Source organism: Cynara cardunculus (assembly GCF_001531365.2).
Source record: "Cynara cardunculus var. scolymus isolate 2C chromosome LG 3, CcrdV1, whole genome shotgun sequence".
Lineage (NCBI taxonomy): Eukaryota > Viridiplantae > Streptophyta > Magnoliopsida > Asterales > Asteraceae > Cynara > Cynara cardunculus.
The window spans coordinates 598,241-621,328 of NC_037530.1; the positions used below are offsets into that span (position 1 = coordinate 598,241).

The 23,088-nt window shown below is 36.4% G+C and overlaps 4 protein-coding genes across 5 annotated transcripts; 1 reads left to right on the forward strand and 3 right to left on the reverse strand.

Moving 5' to 3' along the window:
• Positions 1-173: 173 nt before the first annotated feature.
• On the reverse strand, positions 174-5,910 carry LOC112510312 (probable arabinosyltransferase ARAD1). The gene is made up of 9 exons (XM_025115680.1): positions 5,350-5,910; positions 5,075-5,248; positions 2,741-2,898; positions 2,510-2,657; positions 1,600-1,715; positions 1,379-1,517; positions 952-1,062; positions 719-787; positions 174-455 (listed from the first exon to the last, which is right to left on the reverse strand). Exons 1-9 carry the CDS (start codon positions 5,872-5,874, stop codon positions 324-326), a joined length of 1,572 nt encoding a protein of 523 aa, XP_024971448.1. The 5' UTR covers positions 5,875-5,910; the 3' UTR covers positions 174-323.
• Positions 5,911-6,807: 897 nt separating this feature from the next.
• LOC112509354 (TOM1-like protein 1) lies at positions 6,808-10,779 on the reverse strand. Of its 2 annotated transcripts, none has more exons than XM_025114275.1 (4): positions 10,645-10,779; positions 9,565-10,109; positions 8,306-8,554; positions 6,808-7,473 (listed from the first exon to the last, which is right to left on the reverse strand). In XM_025114275.1, exons 2-4 carry the CDS (start codon positions 10,081-10,083, stop codon positions 7,069-7,071), a joined length of 1,173 nt encoding a protein of 390 aa, XP_024970043.1. In that variant the 5' UTR covers positions 10,084-10,109; positions 10,645-10,779; the 3' UTR covers positions 6,808-7,068. The 2 variants fall into 2 exon arrangements, with proteins under 2 accessions (XP_024970043.1, XP_024970044.1); XM_025114276.1 differs by having other exon boundaries at positions 9,565-10,159; positions 10,645-10,759.
• A 2,000-nt stretch (positions 10,780-12,779) lies between these two features.
• Positions 12,780-18,326, forward strand: LOC112509284 (peptidyl-tRNA hydrolase 2, mitochondrial). The gene is made up of 8 exons (XM_025114157.1): positions 12,780-12,901; positions 14,664-14,954; positions 15,054-15,112; positions 16,230-16,289; positions 16,391-16,460; positions 17,382-17,451; positions 17,933-17,959; positions 18,039-18,326. The coding sequence occupies exons 2-8, from the start codon at positions 14,745-14,747 to the stop codon at positions 18,086-18,088; spliced, it is 546 nt and encodes a 181-aa protein (XP_024969925.1). The 5' UTR covers positions 12,780-12,901; positions 14,664-14,744; the 3' UTR covers positions 18,089-18,326.
• Positions 18,327-19,562: 1,236 nt separating this feature from the next.
• On the reverse strand, positions 19,563-22,877 carry LOC112510560 (binding partner of ACD11 1). The gene is made up of 5 exons (XM_025116025.1): positions 22,792-22,877; positions 21,511-21,614; positions 20,900-20,975; positions 20,479-20,580; positions 19,563-20,386 (listed from the first exon to the last, which is right to left on the reverse strand). The coding sequence occupies exons 1-5, from the start codon at positions 22,795-22,797 to the stop codon at positions 19,841-19,843; spliced, it is 834 nt and encodes a 277-aa protein (XP_024971793.1). The 5' UTR covers positions 22,798-22,877; the 3' UTR covers positions 19,563-19,840.
• Between the last annotated feature and the right edge of the window lie 211 nt (positions 22,878-23,088).

Sequence of the window (23,088 nt, forward strand, 5' to 3'; positions counted from 1 at the left end):
AACTATGAAAGCGATGATCCAATCATGCAATGCATATGGCGCGAATGTGGGTTGCACGTCCCCATGATGCTTCTTCATCCCCCTTGTATTATTTATGATTCTCATCCTCACACATTCATCATCATCACCATCACCAATTCCCCATCATCATCATCACCACCATTGTATGATTCTTGATACCTCAATCAAACCTCTTCTATAACAAATAATGGAAACAAACCATCTTTTACATTCCTATATCAAAAATCAACATTGAAAACAGATTCTTCTGGTGTTTAGAAATGGCATACAACAAATTGGAAACAACCCCATCATCATCATCATCAGGGAGGTACAAGGCTCGTAGTAGTAATGTTTGGTGGCTTGCAATCACACATACAGATACTTCTTGATTCTTTAACAACACGCTGCGATCTCCGTATATGAAGCTTAATGTTTGCTACTTTACCAGCCATCTGTTAACACACCAACAAACACCATATCAGATTCGCACGCACTGAACTAAATCAAACCAAACACGCCCAGTATTAACCAAGAGAAGGTGGGATATGGAGAGGTGAGATGTAACACAAACTTGAGCTCCACCCCAAAGAGTAGAGCGACTGCTTCCACAAAAGACCCCAGACATGTGCCAAGTGTGCAAAAGAAGAAAAAAATTGGCAGGCAATGAATGAATAAAGGGTCGGGTCTAGTTTCATTGAGATAAAGAATAGCGCACCATTCGCCAAACCAAGTCTTCTGGCCCCAACGGCTGAGCAGGATGGGAGTATAAGAAATGCCTCGTGTACTGTTACATATATACAAAAATAGAAGCATGAGAATCCAGAAACAACGGAATATTGCTAAAAGATCATTTCTTAAACAACCTGATCTATATTTATAAAACATCAGTAACTAGCATAACTACATAACTATACAAGGATGTACGAGTTATCTTGCATAGTCACAAACCTTGGCCAAATTATCTTGCATTTCTCTTATTTGAGTAGGTTTAATACTTCGCAGGTATGCCAAAAGCCACCCTGGCTGCACGGCATCACTTGAAGAAACAAACAAAGATATCTGCAGTAAGCGTTTAAACTGAATCATCAGTGATTGATACCCAGACAATGTGCATGAAGAAACAGGGACATGTATACCAATAACAATTTCATATGAAATCAAAATGATGATGAATAAGCCTCCCCTGCAAACTCCCAAAAAAAGAAAAAACTTCTGACACATTTTATGAGCATTTCTTGGACCTTTTACAAAGCTTCAAGCAAGACTCTTTAACAAATGCATAATGTACAAAAACTATTACCCTTCACTTATATTAACTTTGAAATGTGTCTTTATAGTTAAGGAGAGATGCATCAAGCGGAAATGACATACTTACCCTACGATAGTCAAGAATTCCTTCAAAAGGAAGCTCCAGTTCATCACTAACTATAACCGGTATGCATCCACTGACAATGGCATCAAACAATCGAGCGGATGAAGGAGTATCACCAGCCGGACTCAGGCAAAACACGGACCTGCTTACCAAAAAAACCAACTCAAGAAAGATATAATAACAGATCCCGGATAAAGATACATGATCCAGCAACAGAAATTTACTTGCGCATGCCACTTTGTGCGGCTATTTTCCCTGCCTCTCCGGCACTGCCCTCTTCAATGATAACATCATCAGCATTACCAAGTTCCGATCCAAGTTTAGATCGGATTTTTCCTCCCTGAGAGTAGGATATTATAGGTGAAGATCACATGTCAACTTTAAGAGTGCGTTTGGTACTCAGACAGGACAAGCCAGGACAATTGTTCAGCGTTTGGTAAGAGAGGACTGAACAAGACTTGTAAAATGATCAATTTGCCCCTAATGAGTTGTTTATATATTTTGATTAATTTATGTAATTTTTTAAGTTATAATAAAATATATATTTTATATAACAAAATGTACCATTGGAAACTTTCGTCAAGACGGTTACCATAACACCAAAATATGATGTTTATGTAATTTCCAAATTTTATTTTATACCTTTTCTACATTTGTTTTTTATTATTAATATTTAATAAATTACATAAATTAACCAAAATATAGAAAACGTATAAAAATAATACTTTGTGAATAGTAAAGTGAAAGCTTAAAGATGATAAAATACAGTAAATAAAATTTAAAGAATTGATAAAAAGTTAAGAATATTTGATGTTTTACAAGAGAATTAGGTTTTATTTTGAAGGTATATTGCTAAAATATAGGTTTGTTCCACTTTGTTCCATGGAATGGGGTGGAACACGCTTGTTCCACTTTGTTCCTATCTGTTCCACATAAAAGGCATGCCAAACGTGGAACAATGATCTCTGTTATATTATGTTCTGTCATGTCCAATGTACCAAATGCAGCCTAAAAAACTAGATCTAGTCAAACTAAGCCAAAGAAAATCGAGCCAAGCTAGCAGCAAGAATATGCAAAACCCTTTTCAACAAAACTAAACGAAATCAGTTTTTAAATTTTGGGTATGATTCATACAGCGTTTCTTTTAAGCCTCCCACGAAAGTACAGCAGTGTAGTTCTCTTTGATGCACTTTCTGATAAGCATTTGGCATCACATAGATCAAGATTCGGGACATATGGAAGTATCAAATCTTTTTCAAGTGAAACTTGGCCGGGCTTGTACCTGAAATTGTTTAAGGATCACAAAGTGTAAGTCAAACATTAGATGAATGTATAAAGTTATGATTTTGGAAAGAATAAAAATACCAGTTCCCTGTGGAGTCCATATCTGGTAGCAGCCATATTGCATTCTTAACGTATTTGCGAACAGACTTGAAAGACCATGGATGATGAATTGGAAATATGTGATCTCTTCCTTCAGACCGCTTCCACGCAGGCTGATCCATAATCCACTTCAACGCTTCCTAAACAAGTGATACAAAAAAAATGGAGCTCCATTAGAGGACAATCCCAGATTTACCAAATATTATGATAAAATGCCAAAGTTTCAGTACAACTTGTCCTATAATTAGTCACAGGGACTCATTGGATTTCAGCATGGGCATTCTACTCATGATTTGCCAGCCTAAGTACATGTAAACTTTGCATTCCAATTATGTATGTATGTGTGTATTCAATAAATTAATGGGCACAGCGAAAAAAGTCAACTTCTTGCATCTTCATATGTGCATTCAAAATTTTTAATTGTTTGAAATCTGGAAGTATGCAATCACGCTGATTTGAAATCCAAACAACAAACAAGTTCAATGAGAATGAATAAATCTTTGGATCACAAAAGAACTCATGAAGCAACAGTTTTTAGCTGCATATAACCCAAACCGAACATACCCAGTATATCCAACCAGAGGTAGAGTCTAGGAAGGGTAGGAAGTAAGGTGTACACCGACCTTACCTCTATCTCAAGAGATAGAAAGACTTTTTCTGAGAAGACCTCCCGCTTGCAAAAAAGGTTAAGGGGCCGTTTACCAAACACTTACCCGATAAGTGCTTAGCAGTAAAATTCAACACTATCACTTACTTACCGGGTAAGATTTTAGTCCACCAAAACAGCATCGTATGCAACAATTTACCCGGTAAGCGCTTATTGGTCCTTGCCATATAATGTGACTTCGTAAGCGTTTACCCGGGTAAGTGTTTGGTAAACGGCCCCTAAGTAAATTTCATAAATAAAAAAAGTCCGCAAAGATTTGCCAAAAAAAGATTAGTTTTTTGGACATTATAAAGGAAAACAAAGAGCCTACTTAGCTAGAAAGCACCTACACACCAACGAAGCCCCTATTCCTATCATAAGATTTATGCGACTTCCATCTTTCTCTCATGCGCTTTCTTCATTGCCCAGCATTCCGACCTTAGATACAACATAGTTGGTTTGATGGCCACCTGTAGAATTTTCCCTTTAGTTTTAAAAGGATCTTCTGGTCACACAAAAATCCCATGGCCTCCCTCCACTTCAGTCAACTTGTTCTTATTCAATGTCCTCCTCAATTCTAAATCATAGATCCAAATACTTGAAGCTGCCTTTTAAGGTATCATTTGCTCCCCAATGTTTACCTTGATCCCCTTTTGTTGCTCGCTCCATTAAGATTGCATTGCACCAAAGATACTCCATTTTTGAACGGCTTGTGCGTAACCCTCTTGCTTCCAACTTCCAAGGCCTTATCTTTATTGCTCTAACCTAACATTCACCTCGTCTCCATCATTAGAGCAATGTCATCAGCAAATAGCATACACCAAGGTACACTTCTCCGGATTCCAAAATTACAACAAAGAGGAATGGGCTTAGCGTTGATCTTTGGTGTAGGCCTACCTCCATTGGGAAGATAAGCTTCTACAGGTATATTAACACCATGGTCTTTCTTAAGATCTCTGCATTTTTACATATCGCATCCGTCTAGATGATTGCCTCGGTCGTTGACCTCCTTGCCATGAAGCCGAACTGCTTCTCCAACACCACCGTATCGTGATGCACCCTTGCCTCAACTACCCATCCCCACAATTTCACTGTGTGGCTAAGAAGTTTTTTGCCACGATAACTACCTCGCAACTCTAAGCATCGCCTTTGGTCTTATAGAGGGGAGAAAGAAAGAGGTCTTTATTGAATCGAGGAATGACCATGTACTCCTTCCCTTACGGGGCCCATGGAGTAGCGTATTTCGATGGAACGTGCGGAACCACATATTGGATCACTCCACCACCACACTCGGTCTCCACTCATCTCACATCCAAGCATAAAACAGTTACAGATCAAAACATAGAAAGCAAATCTTCTTGCAAACTAATAATCGCAGTATATTAGTTCTCGCAATCAAAGGGACATATAAAAGGTCATGATTTCTAACATTTTCTAAAATTCCAACTATATGTGGTGCAAGCTCGTCAAGAAATTTTTTAACACACAAGACAGTCAAGATATTCAAATTTGCAGCAGCTTATAACCCACAAGCAACAGAATTCATGATAAACTTGAAAGGGCAAAGAATGCTTTACAAGCAACACCAAATGCATGATGCAACATTATATGGTATAAAAAAGAACATATAAGAGAAATAATTAGCATAAGCCATGGATACACACTCACACCCTGTAAAGCATCTTGCATTGCTGTTTCTCCAACAAGAAGTAGCTAATGGTTGTGAAAAATGGAACATAAAAAAGGTCAGCATCCTCCTTCCTATGAACTCTTACAACACTTTTCAAAAGCCTTTCTGATTCTGGAGCAATTAAGTCCGCCCACAGCCAGTAATCAATGGAATGCTGCACGAAGAGAAAATGAGTTCGTAAGATAACATACTGCCAACCTCAAAAGATCACCAATGGATAATAAAGATGCGTTTTTGGGTAAAGAAAGAACCCACCTGTTCGATAAGCCGATGAACAGGACTGCCATTAGAGGTAAGATTAAAGGTTTCTTTGTAAGTATTCTGGAATAACGAAAGCATATCGTAAGTAAATTTGGCTGGCATCTCGTAAACGTAAACCCTAAGAGGCGGAGAAAAGAATGAACCCTTTTCATCATTATAAACCCTAGCAGTCTCTGTTCTCCAGATGAGATCATCTAATCTCCTCACTTGCTGATCCTCTTCAGCCGCTGAATCACCGACTGTATCATCAGGAAGATGGCGAGATCCATGAATGCTCCTCTTACTCAAGAATGATTCAAGTGAAGCGACAAAAGAATACTCAACATTAGGATTAAGATGGGGTTGGTTTGTATTGGAAGTGTGTATGGAGATGGGTTTAGCAGGGGAAGAAGAAGAGAAGATGCAAAAGAGGAGAACGAAGCAGAGGAAGGAAAGTAGGGCTAGAAGGAATGGAGATCTGGTGATTTTGGTAATGGGGTTCATGGAGGAAGAAGAAGAGTATTGCCTACCACCAGCCATCTTGCCCACCAAAGAAGAAAACACATAAAGATGTTCAAATCTTGAGAGCTATGAAATCGTAAATCTTGAATCTTGGAGTTATGAAATGGTAGCAGCTGAGATTGATAACAAATCTTTAACTTCTTTTTACATAGACAAAGTTGGGTTTTTGAAAGAAATGAATCGAAACCTAAGGAAAATATACGTTTGTTCAGAAAAGAGATTTTAAGATCATTTGAATGATTTTGTATTATATATCTTTATTAATCATTCGGTGTTTTAATTTCGTTGTAAATAATTATCAAACAATTATATTTCATTTTAAAGTCTTTTGATCATTCTGATAACTTGATCATTTTATACAAAACCATTCAACAATTGTCAAGCAACATCTTCTATTTGTTTTCAAGTTGGTATTTTTATTATTAAGAAAAAAAAACATTTTATACAAAACCATTCAACATCTTCTATTTTTATTTGTGATAAAGTTTCTGTTCCTTTTCTTCATAGGAAAGAAGGGGAGAAAGAAGAAAGAAACCATCCCCTTTTTTCTTGTTCAATACCATCAGTGACATAAATGCATCTCCTTCACCATGCTAGATACTTCTATGCTAGTTGGAAATAACAACCATTTTATGAAATCAAGCGAAAGACGGACTTATTTGCCCGGTATTTCTTGGTAACATATGTACACCAGCAGAAAAAACGCTTTCCCTTTTTAATAAAAAGAAGGTAAGCTTCATAGCTCCAATCCGGTAAAGGGGCTTTGATGGAAGCCGTTTATATCAGTTGGGTTGCTGGATACAAGATCCTCGTAACAGGCTGCACCAACATCGAGTCAAAAGAGGACAATCTTTAGAAGCAACAGATCGGGACACCAAGAGAGCGTTTGGCCTTCCGTTATTTTCTTCCTTAAAAAAAGGCTTCAATATCTATAAAAATACAAGCAAGTAATGCATTAATGGCAATGCAAAATTGACAAGCTGAGTGACATAACTTTTTCTGTTCAGTACATTTCTTCTTATGTTTGTAGAGTGAAATCTAGCCACAGTTCAAACCACAATCAACTTGGGTTAACACAAAATGATTGGAGAACTAGAAACAATGATAAAGTTCCAAATATAATCTCCCCACACAAAAAAAAAACATAAAACCAATGAAGAAAGGAACAACATAAAGATTCCGAATTCGTATTCATAATGTGCCAAGAACGGCCTAAAAGCTAATAAGATCATCTTTAGATGACGGATCCTTTCGGGGTTCAGACGAGCCACCACTTTTCTTCCCAAAGATCATCTCATCAAGATCATCCATCATCTCATCGTTGTTACTGTTGTTGCCACGAGACCCTGCAGGCTTTCTGATCAACGATTCTTCTTTCGCTACTTGAGGCGGCTCATCAGGCTCTGTAGCAACAGCTATCATAGCGGGTTCTGGTTCTCGTTGCACCTCATTAGGTTTCTTCATTTCTTCGTATTTCGACAGGGCTTTCTGAAGTTCGTCGTTCACGCTCAACGCCTCAAACAATATGGCCTCATCGTCTCCTCCTCTCTCCACCATTCTCTGGATCGTAAGCTGGGACTGGCGGCATTGCTGTACGAGTGCCATGGTCAAGTCGTCCTGAAATGACAGCAAATATAAGACCGTGGGTAAACACTTGCCAAAAAGACCAATTTGCCCATCATCCAATTGAATAATAGCATTGGCAGAGACATAAAGATCACTACTAATAGGCTTTCAAGAGCCAAACATAAAATTTCCTTAAAATTATGATACTTCTAATGAATACATTTTGTTATATTCTAACATGTTTCCACCAAATATGTTGATAAAGTAAGTTGCAGCAAAATACTCTGATCAAGTGTATGAAAAATCCAATATAATATTTATAAGAGCGAATGGCACACTTCACCCAATAGTACAAGGCTCTAAACCTCCCGGTCCACAAACATCAAGAACCCTCATCTCATAAGTCTTTATTGAGCATATGTCAACTTTTATAGACACAATGGATACGAAATATGATCATGACATACACTGTAAATCCAAGAGAAGGGGTGCCTAATATATCATGTATGGAATTTGTCTGATTATCGTGATTGTCGACTGAAGCATCACAAGAAGAAAGCTCAAGTAAGAGCCACAAAGATATCAGGTAAAAAGTCTGATGGACAGTCCATAAATGAATTACCATAAATGAGCCCCAAAATGGTTACATAATCATCATCGTGGTTCCGTTAAGAAAATATTGTTGCAAACCAGAACTTCTACTTAACCAAGTGACTGGTCAACTCTATTGTAACTAAAGTGCTTTACATAAACTAAAAATGGTAAGACAGCAGTCATGATGTGTTCTATAAATTCTATACCAACAAAAGTTTTAAGAGGATCATGCTGAAAAGGATTAGGAGAGCACATATACATGATGAATATTTCAATGTAGTAATGATACCTGCAAAGCATCTTGTTGGGGTGAAGAAGATAGAACAGTTGACAGAAGCTCAAGACTGTTCCGTGCTACATCAAATGCTTCTTTTGTTTGTTCTGCTGACATGCTTCGAATCGGAATCTCTTGAGGAATCTGCTGCTGTGGAGGAAAGGGATACGATTCCGGAGGTGGAATTGAACGAGGAGGGGTGAATATAGGAGCCAAGCTCTCGGTATCACGACCAGGGAACCGTATTCCTCTTGATTTCAAACTCTGTTATTACATAATTAAAGAAAAGCTTAATCTCACAACAGATGTAATATAACCAGAACAAGAATCACAATCAGAACTCCTAACACTTAATCTCGCTATGTTTCTTCACAGCTTCACTTTTAAACTATCTAGAACCAAAAAAAATCATAGCTATAAAAAGTATAAAATTGCCCTTTTATGTCAACAATACCAAATGAGAACAAGGGAACAGCAGCCGAGGAATATAAATATAAAAGAGAGAGGAAGCTAATAAAAACCTATCTGTAAGAAAACCTTGTCGGATTGAGAGCTTTTTCATTGTAAGCAAGAAAAAGATAATCATTGATTTCAATATATCTATTTTACCTTTAGCATTTGCAAACAGATAGCCCTTGACAAAGGAATATAGAGACAGCTAAGAGATTAAAACACAGCCTCATGCTAGCCACCCTTCATGTGATTAATCCAGATGTTAACAAGAACCAGATTTGGTTTACAAAGCAAGCTCTTTTCAGATGATCTGGACTAATCGGGTGTGGGCCATGTAGGAGGACGAAAGGGGGCCGGTGATTTGCACTTAGCTGCAAATATGGTCAAAATACCTTTTATCTCTTCATAAACATGCAGATATATATATAGGGTCAGGTCCAGTGGAAAACTGTGAAAAATTGAAAAACTGAGGAACACCCAGGATACTGTTCATATGGATGGTATGCACATGTGCATAACATGCACACATACATAAAACCCAAAAAAAAAACTTCAATTACTTGTATGCACATGCCGTCCAAAAGAATGGTTACGATAGTGTTCCTCAGTTTTTCATTTTTTTAGGAGTTTTCCCCCGAACCTCCCTCTATACATATAGGAGTTAATAGATGAACTTATCGTCCCCATTTCAGCCCCTTGCATCCGATTAATCCAAATCCACAAAATGATTAAATTGGTTTTAGAACATGTTCTTTTGAGATGATTTGGGACAAATTAGGGGGGAGGGGCGCGAAGAGGCTGACGGTTTGCAGCGGAAATACCTTATATGTCTCTTCATAAACAGGCAGATATCGAAGCTCCTCAGTAGATTCTCCCCATGCTTCAATTAGAATCAAAGCCTTATTGCGATTATTGACCACTGTCTGGGGATCGTCGATTATCTTCACCATTTCATCAAGCACCCTCTCTGCAGCAACCTCAGAAAAAGCCTTCTCACAGTTCTTGACTACAGTCTCGAGCAACACCAGAGTCAGGTACTGAATTCTAGCGTTCTTCAGCATGATCCTTTTCTTTATGGCACGTATCATGTCAATGCTACTAATCCTCTCGTGGTTAATCATATCACACAGTTCAAGATTCGTGGCCCAATCAGGCTCGTCTAGAGTTTCCGCAGTTGCTTCCTCCACAAGATTATCAGCTTCGTTCGGACCTTGAAAAAACTCTTTCATTTTAAAACTCATTGAACTCATACCCGCAGTTATCTTCTGACCGACCTCAGATCCACCAATCTTAAGACGCTCACCGAGGGCATTAACTTTGTCCATTAGATTATCACTCATGATTACAAAACCTAATCTTCAAAACCCTGAATTCAATCAATTCAATCAGACCTTCAAAACCCTAATCAGCCCTAATCTTCAAAAATCAAAACAAACCCAATTTAAGAATCCAATACTCCAACAGATTATATTATCAAAACTTAATAAAACAACTCAACAAGTAATTTGAAAATACTACTACTATAATCCGAGAATCTCTTGCAATTTCAAGAAACCAACAACAAAATCGGATGGTTTCCATAAGTAGAAATCTGGAACATAATAATGTAAAGGGGAAACGATCAAAGGAAGACCCGTAACTTGCACTGATTCAACAAGTAGCTGCAATAATTCGAGTATAAATAAACAAACCTACACATGATCGTATTCTCCAATGAATCAAATAGTGATCAGGTGATCAAGAAATCGATGGATGGTAACAAAAATTTACAAGCATGAGCGCTAATTAAAACCCCAATTTCGACAGATTAGAGATAGAAATGAATGATCACATAAGATATTATAAACAATTTCTACAATAATCATCAAAACATAATAAAATCGAAATCAAAAAAGGAGTACCTTTTGAGCAAAAACTGAACCAAGATGGAACTGTTCGCTTGTGGGTGCGTATAAAAGGGGTTTATAACTTGTTTGCACGGAAGACTTGCAGGTGGGTCTGGGGTTTCCTTGAAGTTGCAGCAAGTCTTGTACTCTTGACCTTGATCGGTGGATATATTCTTCAATGTTACAATAACAGTCCCTATACATATATCATATGAACACTTTTCCCCTAAACAATTTTTATTTCAAACATTTATAGTCCTCGATGATCATTTTTTACCGTGTTCAGTCCCTGACTTTGTTAGTGTTCATTTGAGGACGAAAAAGTAGTCATGTTTGCTTCGCGTTGCGTCTTTTGAAAATACATGTTTATTTTATTTCCAATTCTGCATAAACACAAAATGCACACAATAAGAAACAACATATGAAATTAAGATACGCGTGATATACATATACGCTGTATAAGCCGTTTGTTTCCTATTAGAAAACGTACTTATACGATTAGTTGATATGATGGTCTTTCTGTCGGTACAAAATTCATGCACAAAAAAGAGTAAATTACAATTTTTGTCCCTATGGTTTGTTAATAAACCTGATTTTCGTCCATGTGGTTTAGAAATTACAATTTAAGTCCCTGTGGTTTACAACTGATTGTTATTTTCGTCTATTGACTAGTTTCTATCTTTAAGTATATGGAACCAAGACAGTAAGGATTTATAAACCAAAAAAATCGAAAAAACAATAAACTGTAAATTATAAGAATAAAAACACAATGAATTATGAAATCATGGGAACGAAAAGCAATTTCTAAATCACAGTGATAAAAAACGTAACTTTTAACAAACCACATGGACTAAAAATATAATCTACTCTAAAAATGACAAAATCATGCAATATTAAAACCGGATGACATAAAAACCTCGATATTTGACGTTATGTCAGGAGTTTGATGTAACGTTGCATTTTGCATTAACAAAACGAACATTGGAAATGATAAAGAAAGAACGATAATGCAGACGTAAAAAATAATGCATATTATGGAGTTCGACAGAGGTATGTTTGAATAATTTACATGTAACAAAGTTATGGGCAAACTGATTTAATAATTTCATTGAATTTCCATTCATTCATGTCCCTGATGTCGTAAACAATGCATGTTGCATTTAATAGGCAAATTGACACACACTTGTACAGTTTTTCACACATATTTTTTTTTAAAATTTTGTTCTGCAATTAGAGGATTTTCATGAAATATATACATCCCCTAAAGTTGAGGCAAAATCTGCATGTAATATGCATCGTATTCCTAATCGCTACTTACATGTAAATATAGTAAGTTTGTTTATTCCAGTCTGGTTTGAATGTTGCTTCGAGAAAAGGGTAAAATGGTCATAATGTGTTTGTTTTTCTTTTAATAATTTTATTTACAGGGAAATTTGTGTAAACTACAAAAACCACTGTTGAGAAAGTCTTAAAACCTGAAGTAGTCCTTGAAAGTTGTTTTCTTACCTTTTATATGCTTCTTCATGTCCATATTTTTGCATCCTTTTTACTTATAAGCAAAACTCGTGCAAAAATATATAAAAATATTTGGGCTTTTTTTAAACTTGAGCAACCTAACCATGAGTTGGCGTTAAAAAGGGCCTCGATGGGCCTTCTTCAGAACAAATTTTTTTTGGGTTTTCAGGCTTATTGGCTTTTGGGTAGATATGGCCATTTCAGCCCCGTTAGGAACGGTTATGAGATCGCGGTTTGGGACCTGTTGCATTTTTGGTAGGATTTGAGGGACCGGCTTGAAAAATTAAAAAAAAAAATACTTGTTACAAGAACCCTTAACCAGATCTCACCATATACGACGGGACCAAGACCGGTCCGGATTGCTACTGTTTCAGCCCAGGATTGGTTTTTATCCATGTCTACTATGAGGAATGGCTTGGACCGAACTTCTAGCGTTTACCCATCTTTGTACATATATACCTAATTACTTTACTCCAACAACTTTTAATACTCTTTATCAAACAAATTCAGTATATAGCTTAAAAACAAACATATAAAAAGTAATCTCCATCAAAATTATAAGGTTGAAGGACCATTTTTGTAGTTTAATATATCTTCAATGATCCAAGTAAAAGTTCGACCATGTTTCAGTTGAAAAGGAAACAAAAGATAGAGAAATCAAAGGGGCGTCGTGGGGCGCCGCCGGCACTACCCGACTGAGATCATCATCCCGATCGATCAATTTGCCAATGCTGTTTTGTGTAATATCAAGTTACTGGTACTTCTTTCCATTCTTTTTAACTACCCATTTATCCACTTTCTGTAAATTTAACCTTAATCCATGCTTTTTTTTTTTCTGTTTGATTCGAAAGACCATCAAGAAATCTTGATTTCAAGCAACCAAGTATTGGGATTCTTTTAAAATATGTTGGTATACATGCTTTAGGTGGACTGATTCTGGGCAGATGCTATGGATATTATGTGCTGTGCATCTATCTTAACGAAAGTTCGCATTTTGGCTTTCAAGCTGTGGGCTTTTTTACTTATTTTAAGTGCAAGATTGACAAACAGTAACTTTTCTGGTTAGAATATTTGGTAATCGGAGTTAGTTTTACAGAAGGTATCAGAATGGAAGCATTTGGGAGATTGTGATGATTGAAATTGAAATTTTTTATTGGGATGGATGGAATCTGTGCTATCAATTCATTTGGGGTTGTCTGATGCTGTGTAATGGTGGTACCTTGTGTAGAACCATGGATTAATTGGGATAAAGATATTGGATACGATGGTAATTTAAAAGAAAAAATCAATGTGAGTTTGAAAAGTCTCAGAATTACAAGTAGTAAGAGCCTGTTGGTTAACAACTTAATGAGTTTAATAGGGCTTATAGCTTATTCAGTCGGCTATATAGGCTTGTTTGGTAGTGACTTAATGATACAGAGGGTGGCTTACTTGGCAAGCTTTTAGGGGGGGACTTTATGCAGAAAGCCAAAGTTTTTTCTTTAACTTGCCCCTCCCAATTAAAAACATGTTTTTTCCATCTTTGAAAATACCCTCCCAAACAAAAACTCTCGGTCTATAGTCTATACAGACAATTTAATCCATACAGTCAGCTTTATTCATACAAGCCTTGATGGAAAACCAGTGAAACAGCCCCTAAGCTTATGCCAAGATGCATATTAATTTTATTTTTGGTGATTCGACTTTATAAGTCATGGTGCAACTATTTACTAGGAAACCTTGGGACATTTTTTTTAATAATGGAACAGTTGAGATGCTTTGATGACTGACCCATTGATAATTCATAATCAAATTTGTTTTATATTGGAAAAGCTTTATCATTCCAAGTCAGGGGTCACGGAAACAACTGTTTTAATCTCTGGGTTGCAGATCAAGTTACGTGCGTCATATACTCCCCAAAACCCACCTCAGGTGGGATATATTCCGCTCTTTTGGCTTGGTTTGGTTTAGACAACAGAAATACAGGCTTCAAAACAAGAAGCCTTTGTGAATTCTTGAAGTGTAATAGTAGAGTTAGAGTCTGTTTGTAGCAGCTTAATGAAATTAATGGGACTCACAGCTTATTCGGTCAACTATACATGACTATTTCATAGTGACTTACTGGCTTAATAATATAGAAAGTGACTTGTTCAATAAGCATTTAAGAGGGAGCTTTATGCAGAAATTCAAGTTCTTTCAAAACACGCCCCTTCCAATTAAAAAACACGTTATTTTCATCTATGAAAAAGCCCTTCCAAACAAAAACCTTCTCAATCTATGCAGACAGATTAATCCCCACATACAGCTTTATCCATACATGACTTAATGGAAAACCAAACAAAAATCCCCTTCGTCTAAATACTGCATTGTTACTGGACAATGTGAAGTTAAACAAGCATACATGCACATATATTCACACACATTAGCACGTGTTTTTACACACACTATATATGTTGCTAAAGTAAAGCTGAAGCTACATTTCTTCGTGTATCTGCATATTCAACTAATACTCATTACATTAGTTATAATGCTCCTTGTAGGTTCTCATTTAATTACCTGTCAACAATAACTAGCTTTCATCAATCGGGATTTGAGTGAAAGACGTTGATTTGAATTTGGATATGATGGATGTAACATGGCTCGGTGCTATCTTAGTTGGGGCAGGTTGCCTTGCTTTGGGGTTCTTCATTGGTGCACGAAAATCCAGTCGCAAGTTTCTTTCGACCAAGGTAGCTGAAGCCACTGCACTTGTAGATGGAAATCAGAAGGGTCGGGCCAAAAAGCCCCTTGAGATTGAAAAGCTGGCTGAGATTATCGAGGATTTTAAGATGGTAATCTTGCCTCCAAGCATCATATCCCTCTAATGTGTGTATGAGTATGCATAACTAAAGATTATAGGCTATAATATAGATTTTGCTTCTTTTATGCAGGTGTTGGTGGTAAGGAATGACCTAAAGATGGGGAAAGGAAAGATTGCTGCCCAGTGCAGGTAGCTCGGACTTTGTTATGTAACTTGTTAAATGGGTTATAGGTTGAATTGCAACCATGTTGATGGTGTAGTATTCATCATGAATGTTCTTGTTCATTATTCATGATGAATGGGGACAATAGGGGACACATGTTGCTCTCTCTTTTGTCCCTCGGTTCACAACGGAAAAAAGATTTGCAATTGAATTCCCCCTCTCTTTTTATATATACAAGAGACGTTTCATTTGCAAACCATCTAATTCCAACAAACTATACAAACCATAATAATACTTATATTAGGAAATAATAGAGATATTTATGGACAATTATCATGATTCATTAATTATGATCGAGATATATATGGAAGATGATAAGGTTCATTCTTTATGATCATGATTATAGATTAGGAAATAAAATGAAATCAAATATTTATTAGATTAGATGGACGGCTAAGATTGGTTTGTAAATGAAACGTCCCCTCTCTCTCTCTCTCTCTCTCTCTCTATATATATATATATATATATATATATATAAACTCAAAGGGTTTAGGAGAAAATTGAGGAACGCCCTAATAACCATTCATTGTCTATTATGCACATGTGCATAAAAGTAATTTTTCCGGTTTCAGGTTGTAGTATGCCATTTGAGAAACGCATCAAAGGAACATATAGAATGTAAAGTAGAAATGGAATTAAATTAGTGACAACTTCTAGTATTATGTGCTTCCAAATCCTAGTTTCTTTGATGCATGCATCACATGTGGAAGCCTCTTTAGAGGATCGTTTATGTTATGAGATTATATGTTTATATGATATGAAGGATGGGATCTGGAGAGGTAGAGGGTGGGAGATAGGATTAGTAAGTTAGACTAGGGATGGTTTCCTTAAATTGGTTATGCTTTTCTTGTATCTGCTTTTGTTTGTATGCTATTGCTTATTCTTAACCGACTTTCGAAACTTTATCATATCTTTCTATCTTTGGCAAACGGAAACAACCGCCCTACTCTTGTGGTAGAGGTTATGTCTGCTTACATCTTACCTCCCTAGACCTCACCTCTAGGTGGGATATACTGGGTTCATTTGGTTTGGTTTATGTTTGTATGATTTTGTGAGAATGACATAATTATGTTGGTTTGACAGCCATGCAACTTTGGGTCTCTATAAAAAGATTCTTCACAGGGCACCTAAAGCTTTAAGCAGGTAGCTTTGTAAACCATTTCAATTTTGAGGGAGATGGACCCTAAAAATGTACTGTTATGTGTTTTGTTGTTGATCATGGTGGATTTTCTTTATATATGCAGGTGGGAGATGTGTGGGCAGGTTAAGGTGGTGGTGAAAATTGAAAGTGAAGATGATATGCTGGTTTTACAAGTACATTTTTATTGCTGTGATAGTGTCGTCTATAACATAATGTTTGCCTTGCTAACCTTCAAGTTTTCAATATAATGTGCCATTATAGTTTCACACTTAGGGGCTGTTTGGTTGGTTTTCATTAAGTCCTGTATGGCTAAAGTTGTCTGTGTGGTTTTCATTATAGTTTCACACTTAGGGTTTTCTCACAGATTTGAAAGAGCATGTTTTTAATTGGGAGGGGTAGGTTTGGAAAAAACTTGGCTTTCTGCATAAAGTTCCCTCCTAAAAGCTTACTGAATAAGCCACTTTCTATATCATATTATCATTAAGCCACTACCAAGCAGTCATAGATAGCTGATCGAATAAGCTGAGTCCCATTAAGCTCGTTAAGCTGCAAACAGGCCCTTATATTTATATGGAGAAATCTTATACACTAAAGGCCATCTGTTGACTTAAATGCATTTTATACTTATTGAAAAACCGCAACTAGAACATACCGTCCTTTCTAAAGGTATCTAACTTGACCAATTTTAAGGTGGAAATAATTAGAGGCTTAACAATGTATACCGTCCTTCCTAAAAGTCTCTAACTTGACCAATTTTAAGGTGGAAGTAATTAGCGGCTTAACAATGTGAGAATGTTTAACCCATGGTTGGTTAAGGCGAAAATACTAACCACATGGCAATGGCAAATACTAACTAGATTTCTGATGATGCATAAAACTAGTCTTAGATCCTTTGTAGTAGAACCTCGAAGGTTCATTGCATCTACAATTCTTGATGAGGAGAACTTCTATAGAAATGGGAGACCCCGTTGTTATTAAGCATTCAAGAATCAAGATTACAAAGTCATTCAAGAAATGTTCTTAACAATAAAAGCTCTCTTTCCTGATCCATTTTCTGGGTACTCATCCTTTATTTGGAACTATTTGTTATGCAGGAAAGAGCAAAATCAATGGCTATACCAACCCATATTGTCATTGATGCTGGCCGAACACAGATAGCACCAAGTGAGCTTCTTTTTGTTCTTCTAGTATAGAAGCTATATTTTCCTGAATTCTGTTTGTAGGATTCCAAAACTTTTTTTTGTCACAATCCCACACGGGGGCAACAAAGGCTGCTTTATAAGGGACTGTATACCTCCTCTGTCAGACGTTTTAAACCGTAAGCCCAGGTGTAAATAAAGTTGGACAATATCTGGTACGATTGACTGGGGATGTCACATTTTTTGCTGTTTATACAAATTAGTTAAAGAGAAACTTATATGCATAAATATACAAATCCCCCTAGTGGATATAGAAGTATCTTGCTCCCTGTTTTCAATCATTCATCATGTATAACCTCTCCCTAATTTCATCTACTGATTTGCTCTGCAGTTCTCTTTTCTTGTTTCCTATTTTCTTTCTGTTAGATTTCGTGTTTGTGCATTGTCGTTGGCCTTGTTTTAAGATAAATGGTGCGGGAATTATCTGATTTTTCTCTTTTTTTCAGATTCAAGGACAGTGATGGCGGTTCTTGGTAAGTTTAATGTTTTCCTGTTTGTTCTTCTTTCCTTAACAATTTGTTAAAACTTATCTTCAAGTGCATACATATGCAGGACCAGCTGAAATGGTTGATGATGTGACTGGTGGGTTGAAGCTTCTATAGGGGTCTCTCTAGCATTACTTTGCAGTTAGTTGCCTACCTTGGAAGAAAAATGTTACGCAGATCTATTAGATTTTTTTATAACATTTTCTTGATCCTTTTGAAACAAGTCACGTTAACGAAGATACTGATGATGATGATGAGAAAGAACCTCTATTATGGTACCATACTGGATGTAGACATTCTGTTACCATGTTTTGCATGAATTATATTACAGTTTTTGATGCATTATTCTACTGCTGAAATATATAATGGATTCTATGAATAGAACTGTATATGCATATATGGATGGATATCTGCAATTTGCATAGGTGCATACAGATGACCAGCAGCTAAATAGAAGGAAAAAGGAGTGATTCACAGAGCAGTCGAAGGATCGTGTGAGAAGAGAGTTAAGGTGAGAAACATAATCACTTTTAGTCTCAAACCCACCCATGAATCATGTTTGGTGCATCTCATCTCGGTGCATGTCATCCTAATGTGCATCGAATGATGATCTATTCTTTCGCTTATTACCTTAACTCTCCTCACCGCAACCCAACCCTCACAGAACATATCTATCTATATATCTATATATATATATACTATATTATAAAACATTTGACAAAAACTCTTAAAAACTATCTTTTATGCATGAAGTACTGTTTATTGATGCATATTACTTAAAATTTAAGATTACAAATAAATTGTGTCTAAATACAATTTATTAGAACTCTATGTTTGAATTTGTGTAACTAACTGCAGATAAATATAATCAAATGTATAATAAATATCTCATTTTCAAATATAATTTTTTTGAAATATAATTAGAATAATCATTGAGTTTTAACAAAATACTTGATTATTATCTTTATAAAAAATTACATTATTAAATCCAAAATAAATTACCTTGCTATTAAACCTAAAACAAATTATAATAAAAAAATTGCACTAAAGAAATTACAAAAAAAATGAGAACTTTTAAATAGTTAATTTGATACTGATATCGACATTTTTTTCCCCAATTTTTTATGATATTTTTAAATTTATATTTTATTCAAAATAAAAATATTGTCGTTTTCTAAAAACCACATAAAACTGTATTATATCGATAGAGAATAAAATGAAACATTAAAATTGAGATGTATCTCGTTACATTGCATGAGTATCCTTCTAGTATATATATATATATATATATAGAGAGAGAGAGAGAGAGAGAGAGAGAGAAAGAGAGAGAGGGAGAGAGAGGGGTTCTGAGAAAGCCCAAAAAACGAGGAACACCCTGATAATCATTCGTATGCACATGTACATATAAGTAATTGAAGTTGTTTCTTGGTTTTTATACACGCATACATGTTATGCACATATGCATACCGGACAAATTGCTTACAAATCACTTATATACATACATCCATACTATTAAGATGAATAGTTACCAAGGTATTCCTCGGATTTTCATTTTTTACCGTTTTCAAGACCATTATGCAAGCCAATGTAAGATAAGAGTTTATGCAACACAGTTTCTGTAATATACTTGAGAAACGGGCAACGAAGGAATGGGTGACATATTCCTAAAATGCAATCCATTGCCAAAATTACCCATTTTAGCATCTCAAACAACCATATGTGTTTCCAACTACAACTATTACTAAGCCAATAAAACCATGCATCCTTCGGTTCATACCATGAAATCCACAATTTCTGCATAATCTACAGCCTACCACTTAAATGAAGCAATAAAACTAAAATGGAGTTTAGAGGGTGGTGTGCACTCGCTCAACCAGTAGCAGTCGCAGTAGCAGCAGTAGCTGGTGCTGGTGCTGCTTTGGGGGAAGTGGGTGGCTCTTGGCGGGTCTCGGCCTTTTGCCCCTGTTCTTCCTCCGCCACTTTTTCCATGGTCTTCTGTCCCACTTCTCCGGCAGCTTTTGTCACCCTACTAAATGCACCGGCGACCCAAGAGGTCCCAGTCAGCACATACCGGTTCTTCATAATGGCAGATCCAGCACCACTTACCGTTTGCTCAGCAGTGGCGAATGCTGTTCTTGTCTTTTCAGACACCTGAAATTTCTGATCCATTTCTCTCACTTTCTCATTCACAATTGTTGTCCCAATGCTGATTTTCTCAGTAAGGCCAATCTTCTGGTCTATTGTAGCTGCTTTTGCTGCAGCTAATGAAGTCAATTGGTGCTTCTCATCAAAGGCTTTGGCTTTGTTAACTGCATCTTTTCCCAATATGAATCCCTTGGCCAACATGCTGCTCACAACATCCTCTGCCTTTTGGACAGCAGATTCAGCAGCACCCCCACTTTGTTCCGCTGTTGCCTAAATAGTGTTTCACAACATTATGTCAAGATACTAACCTTTTAGGTTCATTCTTAATAAATAAAATGACAGATTCTAAGGAAGAATCATACATTTGGTGGTTGTTGTTGCTCTGAAGATGTAGCTGCAGAAGGTGGGAGAGTGTAGTCTGGCATAAGAGCAATGGTAACAGACTGGTCGACTATGGTTGCTCCCTGAAATTATCAAACCGAAACTGGTAGTCAGCACAAAAATGGTTTTAGTGAAGTGGGTATACTCCCTCCGTCCCAAAATAAATGTTCACTACGAAAAAGACGGTTTTTAGAATATGTTATTACTACAATTCTCAATCAACTAAACTACAATTTATCCTTGACAATGGAGGGAGTAATGAATTTCTTTAAGGATAGAACTGAAAAGCAGACACTTATTTTGGGACAAACTAAAATATAAACATGGACACTAATTCTAGAACAGAGAGACTATTTCTTATAACTTGTAGACTATGTGCATGATAATCAAAAGTTTATATACCGAGAGTAGAACTGCAGTCTCTGCGCCTTGAGAATCCTTAAAAGTGACGAAAGCATTTTGAGCTCGCTCATTCTCACTGGAAAAGTAGCAAGTACTTAATGAAACAAAATGATGGCAATTTTATAACTACCACATAAGGCTTGTGCAACCACATAGTCACATTTCTCCTGTAAACAATATAGGTATGCAAGAAGGCAATAATGATCCTTTCCGCACTGATTCAGTTTACACAAACAAGTTCAATGGCTGTCCCTATACAGGTGAGCAGTTGATATTTTTCTCCTTTGCCTTATGCCTCCTGTGTCTTTTCAAAAATTATAGCAACCTTCAAAAATCTTTTTGTCAAATCTCGTCTCTACATAACTTTTTCACAAACAATAGGTCTTCATGGAAACCGCCTCTCTACCCCTTGGGGTAGAGGAAAGGTTTGTGTACATCCTACCCCTCTTAGACCCTACTTTCGAGTAGGATTTACCGGGTACGTTTGGTTTGGTAATTTGGTTTAAGAATATGAAAATTTACATGGGAGTTTACGCCTTCAAAATCATGCGATCAATGATCACTATTATATAGAAAATGACCCCAGAATCTAATGTATTGTTGGAACTAACCTTTGCATATCAACATATTCAATTTCACCAGAAAATGAAAAGAATTCCTTGATGTCTTGCACGGAAGCACCTAAGGAAACATTGCTGACCTTCACTGTTCTTACCTGTCAAGATAAACGCACAAATTTCACTGATCATGGTTGCATGTGAAACAGAAAAACTGCAGATCCCATGAGAGCACATCAGGGCATGGGAAAGAGAGCAAACCATGCATGCAATTACCGGTTTTAACTTTTTTCTGTTTTACCCATTAATAAATCTCGTGATTAACCTTGGAAAACATGCAACTCATCAATCAAGCTACTAATCCATTCGTCCTCAAAGAAATTCAGAAACTACTTGAGCGGGAATTAATGGAGAGAACTTTGTTCTTACTTCCTAGCACCATGCTACAGCAGTATTACACATGGAACAAATAAAATTTCGCTCATCATGCCTTGGATCCAGATTTACCACAATAAGACCCACCCGCAAACAAAATTGTTTTGCAATACATAGGAAACACATTAAACAATAACTCAATTAAACTTATGCACACAATAAGCATTCGAGTCAAATCCAAAAAGATAAGCCTGTTATTAATAAACATTTGAAAAGGAAAAAACAACTGTCTTGATGGATCATGGATGATGCAATATACTCGAATTGACGTGGCCATTGAAGGCATGAATGCATAGTGGGATTACTCATATTCAAATATAGATGCTTTTATGAACCAAAATTAGAGTGATGCTTCGGTAGCATATAGATTTTTTACCACAATCTTTCTAGGAAATGTAAAAAAAAGCCATGTGGCACCAAAATCCTATGGGTACCAGCCAGTATTGATAACAATCTTGTTAAAGATACTAAATTGACCAACTCTTCTAAATGCAGAAAGCCCATAAAACATGATAAAAACGGCTATCTGAACATCGATTTTCTAAGGTATTTAAGTGGTAGACCTACAGCAAAGTCCCTCTACTTAATTGCTAACACACATATAACATAAAGGAGTCACTGAACATGAAAAGGTGAGATGGTCAGAAGATGGAAAAGACCACACGGAAACCGGAGAAATAGCGGTGGAATGATATGAAATTTACGGCGACATAAGATCCAGGTTGAATAACTAAGAAACAGTGAAATACAGCATCAAGGGGGATAAAGAAACAAACCTGAAAGACAGCAGTTGATTCATAGAACAGAAACACACCCAATTTCAAACCAATAACAACAAATAAAGGTTTCAATTTGTATGGAAATAAAGGAAAAATGATGCAAGAATTTGAAATCACTAACCGACATGGGATCACGGGCTGAGTGACGACTGACAACGGTGATGATGGAGGTTTTGGTTTATTGGGGGAAAAAGAGGTTATGGGAAGGAGGTTGATGTCAGTATCAATACTAGCAAGAAGCTTTTGTACACATGGTGTCGGGTCGGGTAGATCTGTTGGTCCCTATGTCAGTATCAAAATATATGTGAATTTATGTCGATTTCTTTTCTTTTTCTTGAGGTTTTTTAATGCTGATTTATTTTGTGAATTTTATAGTTTTTAAACAAATATAAAGATTTTTCATTTAATATGTACTTTA